Source organism: Halyomorpha halys, unplaced genomic scaffold (genome assembly GCF_000696795.3).
Source record: "Halyomorpha halys isolate HHAL.00 unplaced genomic scaffold, Hhal_1.1 Scaffold806.1, whole genome shotgun sequence".
Classification (NCBI taxonomy): domain Eukaryota; kingdom Metazoa; phylum Arthropoda; class Insecta; order Hemiptera; family Pentatomidae; genus Halyomorpha; species Halyomorpha halys.
Genome location: NW_027113188.1, coordinates 72,269 through 90,408, shown reverse-complemented (window position 1 = coordinate 90,408; position 18,140 = coordinate 72,269). Strand labels below are relative to the sequence as shown.

The window sequence follows — 18,140 nt, the reverse complement described above, 5'->3', positions numbered from 1 at the left end:
TATTATTTCAAAACCATAAATATACATAATAATATATTATCTAATATAATAGTATACCAGGTAGACTTAGTATTGATTTCCTTTATGCTTTCACAGTAAACTGTGTCATTTTTAAGTTAATTTGTGTGATTTTAAGATTGAAGTGGACACAAAATGTTCATATTTATTTTAAAAATGCAAGGTGTGATTTCAAAATAGATATGTCCCAACTACGGATCTTTATAAAGGAACTTATACTCAGATGATGTGTAGGTACTAAAAATTATGGTCTAATTTATTTAAACTCAGTAAATTTATCTATCACAATTTATTAAATTAATTTAATAAGTTTGCTACTTTGGTAGTATGTTGCATGTAGTTAAAAATCTCCCAATATGGACATCAAATTTATTTTAAAACAGCCCCCCCTTAAATTAAAAGGCACAAAATAATTTAATACATCGATAAATTTTTAATTAAATTATATGTAATCATTCTCTCTTGATAAAGTTAATATACCTTCTTGTCACCTCCTCCTGGAGTGTAAGTATCATTCTTTGCCTCAATTTTTGGTGCAACATTGAAATTTAGTTTCCTATGTTCAATTTTTATGTTGCCTCCTCCTGGTTTATGTTTCGCATTTTCGAGAGATCCAATCTTGGACTTGACACTCTTCAAGTTGGGTGAAGGTGCAGCTCCTACTTGCACTTTATTCATGGGGACTTCTAGAACAGATGCGAGTATAAAAATAAATCCAATAGTTTTATGAATTAGAATTCACCATAAAAATATTATGACTTTTTTTCAATTTAACATTTGTCATATTATTTAAGAGAATCAGGTGTTTGGTAGTAAAACATGATAACTGACAAAATGAAAACTTTTACAATATTAAAATGTTTTTTCTTCGACAGGAAACACTATAACTTAATATCCACATTATTGTATAAATGAAATAAATTTTCTAAAGATTCTTTCAATAATTTATTAAATCAGTGTTAAAGAAATCAGTAATACCAAAAATGTCAATTCATAAAAAATTTCATTTACCGTGCTTTATTCTGAACATCTCGAACATTCCTATATGTATTTAATTAATCAGAAACTGAAACTAGATGTGCAATAAGATACCAATTGATAATTATGAGAAATTGAATTTTATAATCAATAATTTTTGTTATGCGAAAAAAACAAAACAAACAAAAACCTGTGGGTCTTTCTATATCTAACAATGATATAGAAGAGTGCTATATTTTGAGCTTTTGTTACAAAATGAAAATTACTAAAAAATGGTTGAGATAGCTTATAAAAAAAAATAAACAAAATTTTAGTAGGCTCCTTATTGTATATCAATGTTAAATTAATATTTAACAAATGATTAAATTTTTAATTTAAAGTTAAACCAAATTGAATTTCCATTTGCATTTTTTCCTACCTTGAATTTTGATTAGAAATCTGAATTGAACACAATTTCAAGAAAAAAAATTCTGTACTGAAAACTGTTTTTCTAAAAAGACTACAAAAACTCGGTACTTTGTCTAAATATAAGAATATCATATATATTTTTGTATTTATGAAAATATTGTGTATGCTATAATTGGTACATATTTTTCTTAAATATAATTTTTAAAGTCAATTTTTTTTTTAAATAAAAATTTACAACTAAATACATAATTTGTATAAAAAAAAAAAAAAATAGCTGCCGATACGTACACATTTTTTTGCATTATTTAATGTTTTTGCAATAAATTAAAAAAAATTTCTTTCATCTAAAAAAGCTAACTGTAACTTTTTTCAACATTCACCGTATATTTATATGAATGCCAAGTATAAAAAATTTCCATTTTTTTTTTTTTTATGTAGAGATTTTTATAATTTTTTTTTCAAGGAAACATTAAGTTTGATATTCGCACAGTCCAATGTATTTGAAAAGTACAGCAATTTAAATAAATAACTGTATCTTGGGTTTCATATTAAATTTTATATCTGAAAATTAGCTCACAAATGGTTTTTCCATTGTTTATTGTAGGAGGATATAATTAGAAAGATATAATTGTTGACAAATATTGTAAAAATTTTAATATATAAAAGGAAGATAGCGTGGGTGCAGTCAAAATAATTTATCCCACACCGCAGAGCTTTATCAAGGCTAAAAAAGGTACAAACAGCTAAAATTAAGCAATAGAGTAAGAGAATAAAATAACATGAAATAAAATGTAAATTTAACTACAATGTACGTTATTTTCTTTAATTTAATTTGTTAATTTTTATATAACTTTGCACATATTTTACATAATTTTTAACCACACCATAATTTATTTATATTTCATGCTATCTTATTATATTACTCTGTTTCTTAATTTTAGTTGTTTGTCTCTTTTTTAGTCCAGATGGAGCCCTGCAACGTGGGGTATTTGAAATGAAAAATAGTTTATTACTCTGGGACTAAGTCCCTTTAGAACAATTATAAGTTAATTTTAATTTTACAACATATATTGGCCTAAAACAGTGTTGCTACATTTAATTATAACTTATATTAAAATTGTATATAAATAGTTTTTGATAGAGATAAAAAAAAAATTAAAAAACTAACTGACATAAAAACAAAACAAACAGGAGTTACATCTGTACTATTATAATATCAGATTAAACATAAGGGTTTTAAATGAGGGAAGGGTTGGTACATGGCATATGTTAGAGGGAATGGAGTTCCAGTGGTATGTAGCTCGGGTAAAAAAAGATTCATCAAACGCAGTTCGGTGAGGTGGATGGTAGATGTCAGATAAACGGGACCTGATAGTACGGGATTGGATTGAAAATTTGAATTGCAAGTTTTCTAGGATTTAGAGGGGGCGCTGAGTACTAATTAATGGGAATAGAAAAGAAGCTTGGAAATACTGGCATTGGAAGGATGGATAGATAGAGCCACTTCAGCTCGGCATAATATGTGGGGGAAACATGCCTCATAATAAATTATTTATTTTCTATTTGAGTTATTTTGATTGCACACAGACCATCTTCCTTTTACTAATTACAAAGGTTTTTTTATAAACAGGGTTGTTGTTATATCCTAGATGTTTTTGGCATAGGATCCATGCAGTAATTATGCAGAGCTAACTTTTTATGATTAAATAGGCGCTTTTATACCATTCATAGTCGAGATTTCTCTTACTAATGACCAAATAGTTGATATAGCAATTGGTGCTATGTTTGTGATATAGCCATCAGCAACCAAAAGCCAATTGGCTTTAAATAATCATTTACAATAAAAAAAACTGGTTAATAAGCTATTGATGGATAAGTATTTGTATCAAAAAGTCTATTACCAGACTATTGGCTAATACAATGTAAAATACAGAAGAGCTTGTTTGGAACTTAGCAGGGTTAATGCTATCTGAGGATGTCCACATTTCCTACGTTATTCATTCAAGTAGTTTGAAAATACTTTATGCCACTTCGGGATGTTACTTGTGACTCGTTTATTGACAAAATCCCCTGTTTGTCAAGGTCCTATTCTTGCTTACCAGGGTCAGTTGGGGTTTTGCTTATCTCTAGGTAATGTAATGAGTAGGATTGATTAGGACCTTTTAACTTCACATTAAACGAAAGAATACTAAGCTTTTAAACATAAATAAATTAATATAATTTTATTTTATTACTAAAAAATTAATTCATGTACGATATTACTTTTTTTATCAGCAGAACCAGGAGTTTCTGGTGTTTTCGGAAGAGGTTTATTTGGTGACTTGAGTGGTGACTGTGCCGTCCCCAACTTCTTTGGAGGGGCTGTCTTTGATTTCTTCGGAGATTCATGATTTCCATTAACTACAGCTGGTTCTTGTTCCTAAAAATATTAGAATGCATAAGGCTTTCTTTATAAGGTGAGAAGGGTAATGAATTCATTTTGAGTTAAGATAGTGATAATTTTATCATTTTTAAAAATATTATTGGTAACGTTTGTTAAGATTTAAAAAATGAAATTGTTGTTCAATGAATTTAGTTATTTGGCTTATATTTTGATTTTAGTATTATGTTCATCTACAAGTGTTAATTGTTTGGGAACTTCAAAGCACTGCAACTCGAAAGACAATTTTAAGCACTACAACTTGAAAAACCTATTCAATTTCTCTTTCTCCATTGAGAAGTCTTTACATCATGTAACTTTGCATAAGTATATACATATGTACATTCCTAAGATAAACAAATTTCTATCCAGATCTCCTGGAACTTCGGAAAATGCAATGATTCTACTTCAAGTTACCCCAATTCATCTGGGTACCATTATACTGGACCTTATGAAGTCTGAGATGTGGTTAAAGTGATCCCCTTTCCATGAAGTCGAAAAAAATATTAAATAGGGTTCACCTAGTCCCTGTTGTGGTTAGATTAGGCAGTATATCTGTATAAATTCTGTATCATTCAGCTTTAACTTGAGCTCTCTACATCTTATCTTGAGTATTTCAAGATTTTTCTTGTATAATATATTCTCAGATATCGAGATATTCTGAAACCATGACTGGTGACTGATTTTGATAGCAATGATTTTGTTTAAAATAAGATCTAAAAAACAAAAAAAGGTGATACTCTTTCATTTGATTGCACTTTGTCAAAACAAGTGGACCAAAGTCCATGTGAGCAGGGCTGCCCATAGAAGTGTTGAGTTTCCTTACAGGTTTTAAATTGGACCTCCAAATACCAATACACTGGTCGAGCAATTAATTAATAAACTTTTTTTTTTTGGGACAGCCTTTATACAAATAGAAGGTAAAGGTATTCTATTTAGGATTTAAATAAATAGAATCTGTCTTTTGGATTATTGATGGACCTACGTTGTGGTGTAGAGCATACATTGATAACACAACTAAAATAAACTTATATTTTAAATAATAAAATTAATATTTGGTGTATACAAGGGAATTTATAGGAAAAAATAAAAAGAATTGGTACCTTGCTAGGTGTACTTTCTTTTTTGGAACTTTCAGGTCTCGGTGGTTCATTCTCTTTAGTAGTTTGGCCAGTTTCTTCAGCTGAAAAATAATTAATGATTTATTATAACAAATAAATAATTAATTATAAATATAGTCATAAAATAAATAATAATAATATTTCGAATTAGAAAATTTTTAATTTATTTTCTATCCTCAACTGTTTAAATATAACAGTGGCTCTTCATTTTGGAGGATCAAATTTAATAATTAGTATAAATAATTTAACTTTAGTGTAGTGTTAGTTTTTCTCTCAGCTCATCGCAACAGTTATTAATGGTGCAATACAGCTGTACATAACCTGTAAATATTTCTGTTAATTCATAGGTTCATCCTTTAAATATAATTATTTTAACTATGTGATAACTTCATGGTTATTCACTATTGAAATGTGCCTAAGATCAAAATACTGCCCCCTCCTACTAAAAAAATAAATAAATTTTTAGTTGAGAAACCTATTATTAATTCAGTTAGGTCTTCAATTTACAAATTCCTTAAAAACCAAACTTCACAGGTTATAAAAATCTTATGGTCCACTTCAGCTATTTTGATTTTTTATTACTTACTTTATCTTAAGTATAGATGAATACTAATGTTTGGGGATCTTACCTTTTCTTGTCACGGAAGGACTTTTTAAATCCATTGGTCTTTTAAGAGTTGCATCCACTATTATAGGAGGTTTATGCATTGGTTTTTCTTGCAAACCATTTAATTTTTTTGGTGAATCTTTTTGCTCTTTTGCAGTATCTTGTTGGGGTTTATTTTGGGTTGGCTTAATTTCTGCAGCAGTTTCCATAGGTTTTGTCACTTTGTTTTCTTCATTATTAGCTGTTATACTTTCTTGTTTTTGAAGAGATGGCATTGGATTTGTAGGTCGGCCAGAATCAGGTCTTCTAGCACCAACTGGACTAGATGGAACTGTATTTTGAACTGTAGCAGGTTGGATGGGACCAGCTGTGGTTTGTGGTCCAGAATTTGTAGTGTTCTGAACTGAATTTGGTGCTGGTGCTTGTGGACCAGAACTTGGTGCATTTTGAATGGGATTCTGTACTGTTGCTTGTGGTGTGGAGTTTGGAGGCATGTTTGGAACATAATTCTGTGCTGGAGCTTGTGGTATGGAGATTGAAGAAATTTGTGCTGGAGTTTGTGAGCTTGATTTTGCAGGGGTGCTTTGAACAGAGTTCGGTGGATGAGTTTGATTCCCATTGGCTGGAATTACTGGGGCCTGATTTTGAACTGGAAGTGATGGTGTATTATTAGTTGAAACCTGAGATTGCATTTGATTTTGGGGTTGCTGTGGTTGTTGGGTGTTTATATTTTGTTGTTGCTGTGATAAATAATTTTGTGATGGTATCCCTTGAACATAACTTTGTTGGCCTGCTTGTTGGTTTGTTGGTACTGTTGCCTGTGGTTTTGATGGCATAGTCGGGGCAGTTGTTTGAGACATAGGAGCCTGATTATGCTGTTGTATTGTTTGAGGTTGTAAGTTTGATGGAACAGGATTCTGTTGTATTCTCATTGGTTGATTCATTTGCATGGGATTTTGAGTGTTTTGAGGATGGTTTGCAATTTGGATAATAGGACTCTGGGCTGTAGTTGGCATCTGATTTTGTTGCCCTTGCACTTTCTGTCCGCTGTTTGGTCTTGTCATGGAACCTTGACCACCTTTCATATCATTTGTGATAGTTTCATCTTCTTCATCTTTAGATGACATAGAATTTCGACTTGGTGGTCGCATTGGACCTGCTGGAGGTCGAGGGCTACTGGGAGGTCTTCCAACTACTGAATCATTTCTTTGTATGTAAGGGGGCCGTACTGATTCTTGAGATCCTGGCCTTGACAACGGTGGTCTACTTGGTGGTCGACTTGCTGCTTCTGGGTTTTGCATTCTTTGAATGAAATGTTCGTTACTGATCACAGGTCGTAAAACTGGTAAGTTTTCACCTGTTGGTAATTTTGCACGGAGTACTGCCCAGGGAGATGGCCTTCTTATAACGACTCCTTGCTGTACTGGTGGTGGTCTGATATCTGGAGGAATATCTTTCCTTAAAGCAGGCCCAAAGGTTACAGATTTTCTTCGGTCCTGACTGTCTCCTTGATTGGAGTAATCTTGTTGCTGGAATTGTTGAGGATAGTGTTGTTGCTGAGGCAGTGGCCTATTCTGCGGCCGTGGCCAGATCTGTGGTTGGATTCGTGGCTTTCCTTGTGGAGGAACCTCTTCTTGCTTTCCTCCTCTTTCTTCTACCTGGTAACCATTAGACAAAAAGCATACTGAGATATCCATTAAACTAAGTTAGTAGATAAATATTAAATAAAGTATTAGTTTTTTAGTGTTGCTTTATTTGGAAAATTAATTTGTTGAATGAGATTTGAGGGTCACAGTTACATTGTTATTTAGTACTAGAGATTTTAAAACTAGAAGAAGCTGCATGTCTTAAGTGCAGGTTGATATTTATGTATTCATGAATAGATTAAATTTATTTTTTAAACTAATAATTAAAAATGAATAATTGTTCAGAGTACCTAATTCTTATCTGCTACACACCAAAAGCGATTATTAATAAATTATAAAGAACTCCTTAGTGCTATAGATGTTTTAATCACTCCACCTCTCTATCATAACTTAATGTTATTAATTATTGATAGGATTGTAATGTAATTGTAATTTTTGTTTTTAAAAAATAAAATAAACCCATTTGTTATCTAATCTATCTCCTCTGACATGGAATTCCTTAAGGGTTCTGTATCTCTTGAGCACAGAAAGAGGAAATTGATTCTCATCATAAGGTTCAAAAGTCCAAAACTGGATAATATCCAACAAAAAGTACAACTTTATTTTGATACAATATCAAGTTGCAAACTTCCACTTACACCAGAGATAAACTCACCTCCATTGCAGGGGCAGACAGATAATGAATTTGTTTATTTTATTTTCAATAAAAATAATTTCAGTCAACAATTGATTATGTTGTAAAAAAATTATGCCACTAGAGTTGGGACTATCATTAGGAATAAGTCATGACTAGTTCTGATTTATATTAATTCTAAGTAAGCTAAACCTCATCTGCTCAAATCTTCATACTTTTATTCTTTGTCCAGACTCCATGGAATTTTTGATAAAATGAACTATAGTCAAACAATTTTACAGCAACACCTAAGTTTTTTTGGGTGCCTTTTGCATATTAAGCTGATGAAACTAGAGTTTGTGGGCATATTTTGTCTTGACTGCTGTCAAGATACAAATGAAGCCTCTAAAATCAGTCTTTGACTATAATAAAATAACATGTTGGTCAAAATTAAGAAAAATAAAATAAATTCTTAAACACAATTTTCAACGCTTAAGTGCACCTTTATAATAAAAACATATTGAGGCCAGATGTGTTGGGGGATTCAAAAAAGGGATGAGAATAAATATTATAAGTTCTGTAATTTTTTTTTAATTTTACAAAAAAAGAATTAAAAAAAAAATTAAATCTGTATCGCTACAACCAGGGAAGGGTCAGGGGTGCAGTACTTTGTAAGGAAGTACTGCTACTAAACCAACGGTTGTGCGAGGAGGTAGTTTGCTCAGAATCACGCTCGACCCCCAGATTTTTCCCCAATTAAGGGCACCCACTTTATGAAGCTGGGTGGATTCTGGAGGGCTGGTTATGACTACAGTGAAACAGAAAATAATTATCTGCCACAGCCATATTCGAAACCTGATCATTGGATGGTTAGTAGCTCAGTGCCTTACTACTGAGCTGCACACTCCAAATCTTTTCCTTGCATTATTATTTTATTTATGTGGTATGGATAATGGTAATTGTAACGTTGATTGCCGACTACGAGTTTTAATAGTTAACTGTTAACTAATTTTCAATTATATTCCACAATATACAGGTCCAAAGGTATGATAAGAAAAATAACAAGGAGTTAACTCCTAGTGGGCGTTTTATATGAAAAATTAAACTAGGAGTTATCTAGTCAAAATGTTTAAGGACGTCGTTACGAGAGAGGAAGTATAGAGTTTGTCATCTCCTCCTTCCTTCAATAATTTGAAATCCCCAAAAGCTGGGAAATTTTTAAAACCTACTTCAAACTGAGAAAATTATGGCGAAACATTATCCAAAGAGGTATATTTGTTATTATTTTCAAAATTACTAATAAATGCTCTTTAGAGAGTGAGTTTTGCGAAAATGTTTAGAAAAAGGTTAAATTTAAAATAATTATCCTCAAACTTCCGATAAGTTGATAAATCCGGTAAATACTGTTGAAATATTTAATGATGGATTTCCACGTTTGCAACTATTCGCAAATCTAATACCAGTACAAATGCTTGGTAACAAACCTGGCAGCAAATGCTTGGTACCAAACCTGGCAGCAAATGCTTGGTAACAAACCTGGCAGCAAATGCTTGGTAACACACCTGGCAGCAAATGCTTGGTAACAAACCTGGCAGCAAACGTTGTTATCTACTCGCTTATGTGTTTTTTTTAATTGTCGGTTATTACATTTTATTTGTAATATTTTCATTATAAAAAGGAACAAAATATAGATTGGCGATATGATAGGAAACGTAAATATCATTAATGTAGATGGTAGATAATACAAATTCATGGGAATAGTACTACTTTGCCTGTAAATCCAACTTTACTTCTATATTTTTTTATCAAATATTTGTTGATTTAAATATCCACACATACATTGTCATTATAAACTTATATTTTCGCTTTGTTAAATAAAAAATAAACCGCTGAAGTTAATTGAAAAGCTTTGAAAAGAAGTGTTAATACCGAAGCCAATCCAAATAAATCATCCACATGGTTGCACATGTGCGAATCTGCCATGCTTTGGCAAACGTGTAGCAGACCCTTTATAGTACAAGAGCCCAAGAGGAGAAAAAAGGCAGTTATCTCACCCCAATTTTTGATTACTTTTATGAAAACTATGTATAATTACTAGTCAAAATTGATGAGTCTGCCAAGTATAGTTAGGGGAATACAAGATGGAGGCAGCTTAAAACCGTTAAACAAAATTAATTTTTCATTCAGAGCTCTATATCTTTAAAACTACTAAGAACACTAGAAAACCTAAGAGAACTTTATTTAAAGTAGAGTAAATTTGCTAAAGTATTAGCCCTAATAGAGCTTTTTGCGTTCAACAGTTCCCGAGATATAGCTTTTTAAAAAGCAACATTTCATATAATATGTTCTGAAAAATCAGTTTGATAAGCGAATTTATTTTGAGAAATCTGTATTTCAAAAACCATAAGACGTACAGATGTTTGTCAGCACTCAAAGTAAAAGTAGTTTAACTTATTATAAAGTAGTTTATGACACATATACACATAGTAAAGGGAGTAGTTTTTGATATCCCCATATGAATATAAATGTTGTCAGACCATCTAGAAATTAATTTATTTCAGCAAATATAAAAAATACTACTCCTACGACAAGATAAACTTCAGAAACTATTTTACAGTACCATTTAACAAGCTTTAATTTGAGTGCTAATAGCCATATGTACGTCGAATGGTTTTTGTGATATAGATTTATCAAAATAAATTCACTAACTACTGATTTTTTTATGCTATTCTTAAAAAAATCAGTAGTTTCTAGATTATTTTATATAATAATCTAGAAACTACTGATTTTTTTATGCATTTTTAATGATATTTTGTTTTTTAAAAACTATATCTGGGGAACTTCCGAACGTAAATAGCTCTATTTTATATTTTATAGCCCATATTTGAGAAAATTTCCTCTACTCTATTTATAATGATGCTCACTTAGGTTTTCTAGTGTTGTTGGTAGTTTTAATTTATTTAATAAGGTTCATTGTTTTATTTATTTATTTTAGTATGTGGACCTGCCGATTTGTGTGTTTTAACTTATTTATTCGTTAAATTATTTTATTTTTATTTTTTTAAACTTATTTATCCATTCAAGTATTTCTTTTAACCAACTTTTTATTATATTTTCTTTTAAATCTATGTATAAGGTTTGTTTTGGTAAAATGTATTTGTTTGTTTTTCTGTAAACTGATCTACCGCTGTGACTATTATTATTGGTTTGATCTCAGATTGTCCTCTAATAGTGAATTTGTTTAACGGGTCACTGGGGAGGATCTGAGAGGGTGAACTCAGGAGAGTGAATTTGTCGATCAGGTGAAATAAAAATTATGAAATGTAAGGAACAAGAAAGGGAAAGAAAAAAGGAATGAATTGAAATATTTGTATTTCTTGTATAGACCGGAATGGATTTTAAAAGGAAACTGGAAAAAAAACTGATTTTTTTCTTTTTATTATATCATTTAAATATATGTAATTTTTATATGTCCTATCATGGATTGATTAGTATGCTGTTTAATGTAGCAACCTGATGTATTTGGGCAGCATGGATGAATTAAGTATTTCTCTCCCTGTATACAGAGCTCTGAATGAAAAAATATATATTTTTTAACGTATTGAAACAGCTGCCATTTTTTATTTTCCCTACCTACACTTGGCCGACTCATAAATTTTTACTAGTAATTATACATAGTTTTCATTAAAGGTATCAAACATTGGAGTGAAATAATTGCCTTTTTTCTCCTCTTAGGCTCTTGTACATTAGATTGGACATGATACGTGCGCAGTTATTGTTTTTGTTATTTGTTTTTTTTAACTACACGGAAACCTTGCTCTTAGACGTGGATACCATATTTCATTGTATTATACTGCGATCCAAGCACGATATAGGTACTACCATTGCCTACTGTAACTAAAGTATATATATAAGTGGCAGTGAGGGGAATGACAGTAAATTGATATCAAAGAGACTGTGTCGAGGGCTACATCACTGAGGCGAACCCAGAACCAGGTCAAACTGTCTACATCCATCAGCTTCTCCCCTTCAAATTATTTTTACAGATCGTTTTTATTACCGTTTCGAGAAGGTTTTAAAATTTACAACTGCAATTCTACGGGCCAATTAGACTAACCTTAAATGGACCGTTTAAAAGAAATCACAAGTTTGAATAAGATAAGTTTCATGGTGCATTATCATTATGCACTACATTTCGCTCAGTGGCTTTCCACTCAGAGCACAGTTATACTAATTTATAACAGTCAAAGCCAAGCAAAATTTATGGTCAACTTTATGATAACCTAACATTTTTCGCAAGTGTTCACTACATACTTCTACTGCTATTCGTGCTTCTATTATCTTACCGGTTTTTCTTTTTGTTCGTTTTCATTTTCATTTTCTTGTTCTCCATTCTCCAATGGAACTTGTACGGGTTCTGCTGCCATGTTCGTTTTTATGAATGTTCGTGTGTATTTTTTTTATATTAGTTATAATATATTTCTTTATGTTTAGTGCCACTCTATACTAATGTTTTCTTCGTACTTCATTTCGCATAGTGGGAGTAGATGAGGTATGTTGTTTTAGTGTAAATTATTTTTATTTATATTCTAGGTAATTTTTTTTTTTTTTTTTATTAATTTTTGTTCGAGAAGAACTGCAGACAAAACACAAAATACTTTTTTAATTCACAAAAAACAAAAAGGAAAACCAAATTATAAAAATTTAAAAAATTTTATCTAATAAATGCAATGTTGATATTTTGACTTTCTTGTTTTACAAAATAATAAAAAAAAGTAAAATAAATTGAAATATCAAATTGTAGTAACATAACGACAAAAAATCAATTGTTAATTTTTATTTATATTACCATTGATAATTATAGTGAATCTTCCCTTGAGCTGTGTGATATTTTTTTATTAAGACAATAAAGAATACGGTTTTTATACAATTGAAATAAATTTTTACAAACAACAACACATTAAATAGACATCTATTCACAACAGTTTTTTAAGTATATATCTATTAGCAGTGTTTTCTTACAACTCAAAACTTAAAATATAAACATTAAGATTCAAAATATGCTCAATTAGCTTTAAAAACGGTAAAAAAGAGTTTTTTTTTTCGTATTAATTTATTGAAGGGTTGATTGTTCAACCATAGATTTCTAATTCATTTTAATTATAATGGAATGTAAATATTATAATTTACATTAATGAAAATAATAGCCTAAGCAAAACATAATAGGAATGAAAATAGCACAATATATTATTATCTGTATTGCTACAACCCATGAAGGATGATGGTGTTCGTTTCAGAACGTTTAGGAAGTAATGTTTTTTGAACGGTTATAGAAGGAAGTAATTTATAGTAATAAGGTTTTTCCTCAAACGAGTGTACCCACTTTATAGAAGCTGGGTGGACTCCTAATGGGTCCCGAATCCACAGGATGGACTCACGGCTACAGTAAAAGAATAGATAATTGGCTGCCTCGGCCAGGATGATCCAGGACGAATCCGGGTCCTGGAAGATAGTAGCGTTGTGAGCCTACTAACAGAGCTACCCTGCTCCTTTTATATTATCTTTAGATTTATTTATTATTCATTTTGTTCAGATAGATAATATTTATTGTTTCTGTCCGAACGTTAGAAATCAATTAACTTTTGTCCAAAGTGGACAAAACTAAATCCAATCTGCTAGGAGGAGTGAAGCCGATGAGCAGTTGCCTATATTACTACATACAAGTTCACAATTACCTTCGATATTTGCTCTTTTACTTCATGATCCATTATGCGGTTTTGGGGCCTAAATTAAGAAATATTTGATTGCGTTTTCTTCCAAATTTATTGTTATTTTTATCATTCTCACTCAGGAGAAATAACTGAACCTCGGAACTAGACGGACGTAAGTTCAAATATTACGATTTCAGGTTATTACATCATTTTGTTTAGAATTTGATTTTACATTAAGCCATAACAACTTAAGACCACTGAAAAATCGCCTTTTGTATTTTCTAAGAGTTGTAAAAACGTAAGTCCTAACTATGCATGAGCAGAGCAATAATGATTTGCAGTTTTTGTGCTCTTCTGAAAAGTTGGTCTAAGGTGACTTACGTTAGTCTGGTCCCGAGGTACAGTTATGGCATAATTAAATAAAAACAACTCGAAAATTGGAGAAATTAAATCCTCAAAACCACAAGACAAATAACCAAACGACCAAGGGAACATAGGAACAATAAGAAAATGTATGGTGCAGTGTTTCTCTTTTCCATCACCGACAGCGTTTGTGGTCGACCATCATCTACACAATTACTCAAATTTTGTCCAATTATATCCATTTTGTCAAATGGTTTAGTTCAGATTAAAAAAAACTGAGAATGACCACTCAGTTCTCGGCATCCGTGGGTAAATCATATAATCGATTGTAATATAATTGAGGAAGTAATAAAGAAGTAAAGTACAGTATGTCTATTTATCTAATATCATAAAATGTTTGAAACGCTGAGGAAGAAATTGTAACACAATAGCTTTTAAAGAAATAATAATGTCGTCGATATAAACCTGTTGATATCAGATGATGGACGATAGTCAGCGAGCTACAAAGAAAGCTTCGGCCAGTGCCTGATCGATATTATTTGGATCAGTGGATAGTGAGGCCCGCTTCCGGACATGGTGGCCATTACCCTCCCTCCACTGCCTTCTTTATCAAATCCTCACATCGATATTTATAGAGCTATCATTGGCCTCGTTCTGGTCACTTCCTCTTCAGTAATGGCTAAACGATGGGCTTCAAGTATTGCTATTCATACATAGTATAAATATTAAAGGGACGTCCAGTAACAATAAATATATTTATTTTAAAAAAATTATTGTTATTTATTTTTTTGTCTGTTCGATAATATATTTGTATCTCTACATTTATGTTCAGTCTATTTATTATGTTTGATTTTATATTTAAGTTTTTGTGAGAGTTTTTCGTTTTCAAACTTGAAAAATTTTTCTCTTTTTGATAATCATAATATATAATCAAACAAGGCCCAGATTTTTATTAAAATTGTGTTTTTTTTAAATTCAATTGATATAGTCTGAATGTGCAAATATATAAAATTTATTGTCAGATGCGCAAAATAAAACTTGGCTAATTGTATTTTGGTGAACTGATTCGTACAGATTCTCGATCAGTAGTTTAAAAAATTAATGAAAAGAAAATATGCAATTGCATAAAAATTAAGGATTTGAAATAATGACATAAACTCGTTCATAGTTTTTATTTATCTATTTCTTATAACGACTATGATGGATGATTAGTTTTGTCAAGGAAACAAAATCAAGGGTACTTTTGGGAAAGCTATTTTGAAATTTCAGCGTTTGAGCCTTTTCAGACTGAAACACCCTGGAATGTTGCAATGAGGATAAGGCCTAACCGATGTTAAAAAGCAATAAATAATGCTGATAGTTTTCATCATTTGTTCCTTTTTTCGTGAAAGGCGTTCTTCATCGGATAAACTCAATTCTTTACGACCTGTTTTTCTTATTCTATACTTTATATGTAAAATAGATTATTACACGGTGACCACAAAAGACGTTTTTTTATATAATAGAGATCATCTGGAGTTTTATCACAGAGAATGCATTTATTATGCGATCTAAGCACTTTCCCTTCGAACGTTAAAGCACAACAGACTTTTTTTTTCGAGTAAACAAAATTAAAGGTACTTCTTCGAAAGCTATCTTGAAATTTCGGCATTCGGACTCTTTCAGGCTGGTTCAATGAGGATAAGAGCTAGTAGATATTAAAAATAAATTAATTGTACATTGATGTACCGATTTTGAACCAAACTTTCGAATTCCTCTTGTATACAATCCTTACAATCCAAAATCCTTCGTTACTTCGTAACAAATGACCTTAATGTTCCATTTGTAACCGATCCAACTCTGGCGAGATAACAATTCTTCCATTGTAAACTCCCTAACGACCCAAACCCAATAGTTTTTAACCCCCTTAGTTTAAAACCCCCTTGCTACCTCTTCCATTCCTGACAACCCTCCAAGTCGCCTGAAAAGAGGATGGCCACGAGACCTGCTAATGTAAAAACGTTATTACCAATTAGTTTCTGTATATGTCTGTATCATGTCATTTTAACAGAACTAAGATCACATTTACTAGACGTATTTTTATGTAAATATAATTGTAAATTTGATTAAATAAATTTTTAAAAATACTTATTTGATTCCTTATTAATGTTTCGACTAATCTACTAAATTTAGAAGAGGTTGAAAAAATTTATTTCAGTAAGGGCTACATATAAATACATAGAAGAAGACCAAGAAGGGGATGATAAACTGGTAGGCGAAGACATTCAACAAATATTGGCTAGTTAAGAGGTGGGGACCGAGATAATTCACTTATTTGATATATTTAAATTAGGAGGAGATTGTAAGGAAGAGGGACAATAATATCGTTGATTCATTGGGCAATAGTTGGGGTAACCAAAGAGATCTAAGTAGGTAAGGGAATAAGGTACTGAAGGAAGGATGGAATGTTTGTAACTATGTAAGGACTGACTTATCATATGTTAAACATAAAATAGTTAGAAAGATGCAGGTATCCAGTGGAATGAAAACCTTGCCACTTCTTACCTCCAGTAGAACCATATTATTTGATCAAGGGGTCAACGAAAAGGTAATATCCCCTTGGTAATGGTCCCGAAGCAGCCAGTTAGATCAACCTTAATAGGCCATATGTTCATAGAATCAACTATATAGCTTATAACAATAGCCATTTAAGACTTTATAATTATAGCGTTTGTTAATTTGCGCGCACCGAATTCTTTATAGTATCTTTGAGCAGTTAACTTTGATAAACGTTAACATTTTATATGAACTATAAAGAGCTTTTTAATGGCTATTTTTGTATTGTATTTTCTAACTGTAGAGGCGGTTGGAGTCGTTAGGGGATAGGGACCACGCCTAGAACTCCCGATATCGATGTTGCTGTGCGTTCTCGCAGCAAAAATTGTGCCTAAGCACGTAAAGCCATCCTACTCAGTCGGAGGAATGTAACCTACTTAACAAAACGAAATAGAAATAAATCTTTTGTACCTTAATGTGCATATCACATGTTTACAATCGAGATTAAAACAAACTAGTCGATTTCTTCTTGGAATTTCGCATAGGTTTGTATCAGACTTTAATACATTAGGGGTTCGGCATAACTTTTACTATTCAAATTCAGTATTAGTTGTTTCAGCAAAGATTTAATTCATATATGAAGTAACCTACTGGTAGATGTGTATATAATATATGACATTCTGATATATATATAACATGTATATTCGACCATGGAGCTTTCGAATTTAGCATTGTTTATAAAGGTTTATTTGCTAAACTACAAAGATTAAATAAAAATCGTTTGAGCTATTTATGAGAAAATTCTAAAAAAGTGTACAATTAATTATATAAACTGCACTAGATTTTTTTTTATCTGATTATATATTTTTAGAATAGATTTTTATTGTTTGTATTGTAATTTTGTTTTACTGTATGCTTTAGCTGCTCTTTAGTTTCAGTGTTCTTTTCTTTTTTATATCCTTTATATTTATTTATGTATATATTTTTTATATACTTTATATTCATGTTGCATAATGTAAATATTATTGTATGTAGTATAATATTATATTTATTGTGTATTTTATTCTTTTTTTATATTTTATATTGTATTCATATTTGTAATCATATTCACTTCAAACTTATTACGTATTCATTAGATCTTTATTATTCACTTCACAGGTTATTTCATTTATTTTTTTTAAATTTTGTATTTAGTCGTATTTTTTAAATTAAATTATTAATTTTGTTCTTAAATATGTTATTTTAGTTTCGTAATATTTCTTATTTTTGACCGAAACTGTTCTTATACACAGACCAGTTTACGAGTCGAGGTTACTTGGAATCGAGACCTGAAAACGTTTATTTCAATGGAAAACACGAAATAGAAATGTTCACGATCGCAACACTTTTCTTACTGTATATTCCTTATATAGGCAAGTTTATAATTGGGCATGCCTGAAACAAAATGAAAAAGAAACAAAAAGCTAACGACAGTGGTTGCGTTCGATTACTGGATAGTGAGCGAATTTTCGAGCTGTCTTTGACACTCCTACTATTTCGTAATCAAGTCCGTTGCATAATAGGCATTACGTCATCAGCATCCACCTTTTTTCTTATAAATCGTTTACTAAAAGTGTTTATTATTTTCAACCAATTGTATGTTTCATTGTGTTCAACTTCAGAGTAAAGTTTTACAGTTTTGATATCCGCACAGTTTTAGTTAACAGAAAACATTTGATAAA

The 18,140-nt window shown here is 31.0% G+C and overlaps 1 protein-coding gene across 5 annotated transcripts in view; it reads right to left on the bottom strand.

Annotated features, from left to right (window-relative positions):
- Positions 1-18,140, bottom strand: part of LOC106686299 (microtubule-associated protein tau) — a 71,682-nt gene that overhangs the window by 21,458 nt on the left and 32,084 nt on the right. For 3 of the 5 annotated variants that reach the window (XM_067050764.1, XM_024358671.2, XM_067050767.1), the window contains exons 2-5: positions 5,574-7,209; positions 4,927-5,006; positions 3,667-3,823; positions 499-704 (exon numbers count right to left, since the gene is read on the bottom strand). In XM_067050764.1, coding sequence (XP_066906865.1) covers positions 499-704; positions 3,667-3,823; positions 4,927-5,006; positions 5,574-7,209 — 2,079 coding nt within the window. Of the gene's footprint in view, positions 1-498; positions 705-3,666; positions 3,824-4,926; positions 5,007-5,573; positions 7,210-12,156; positions 12,307-18,140 lie in introns of those variants that run through there. The other 2 variants (XM_067050766.1, XM_067050765.1) reach the window with 2 other exon arrangements.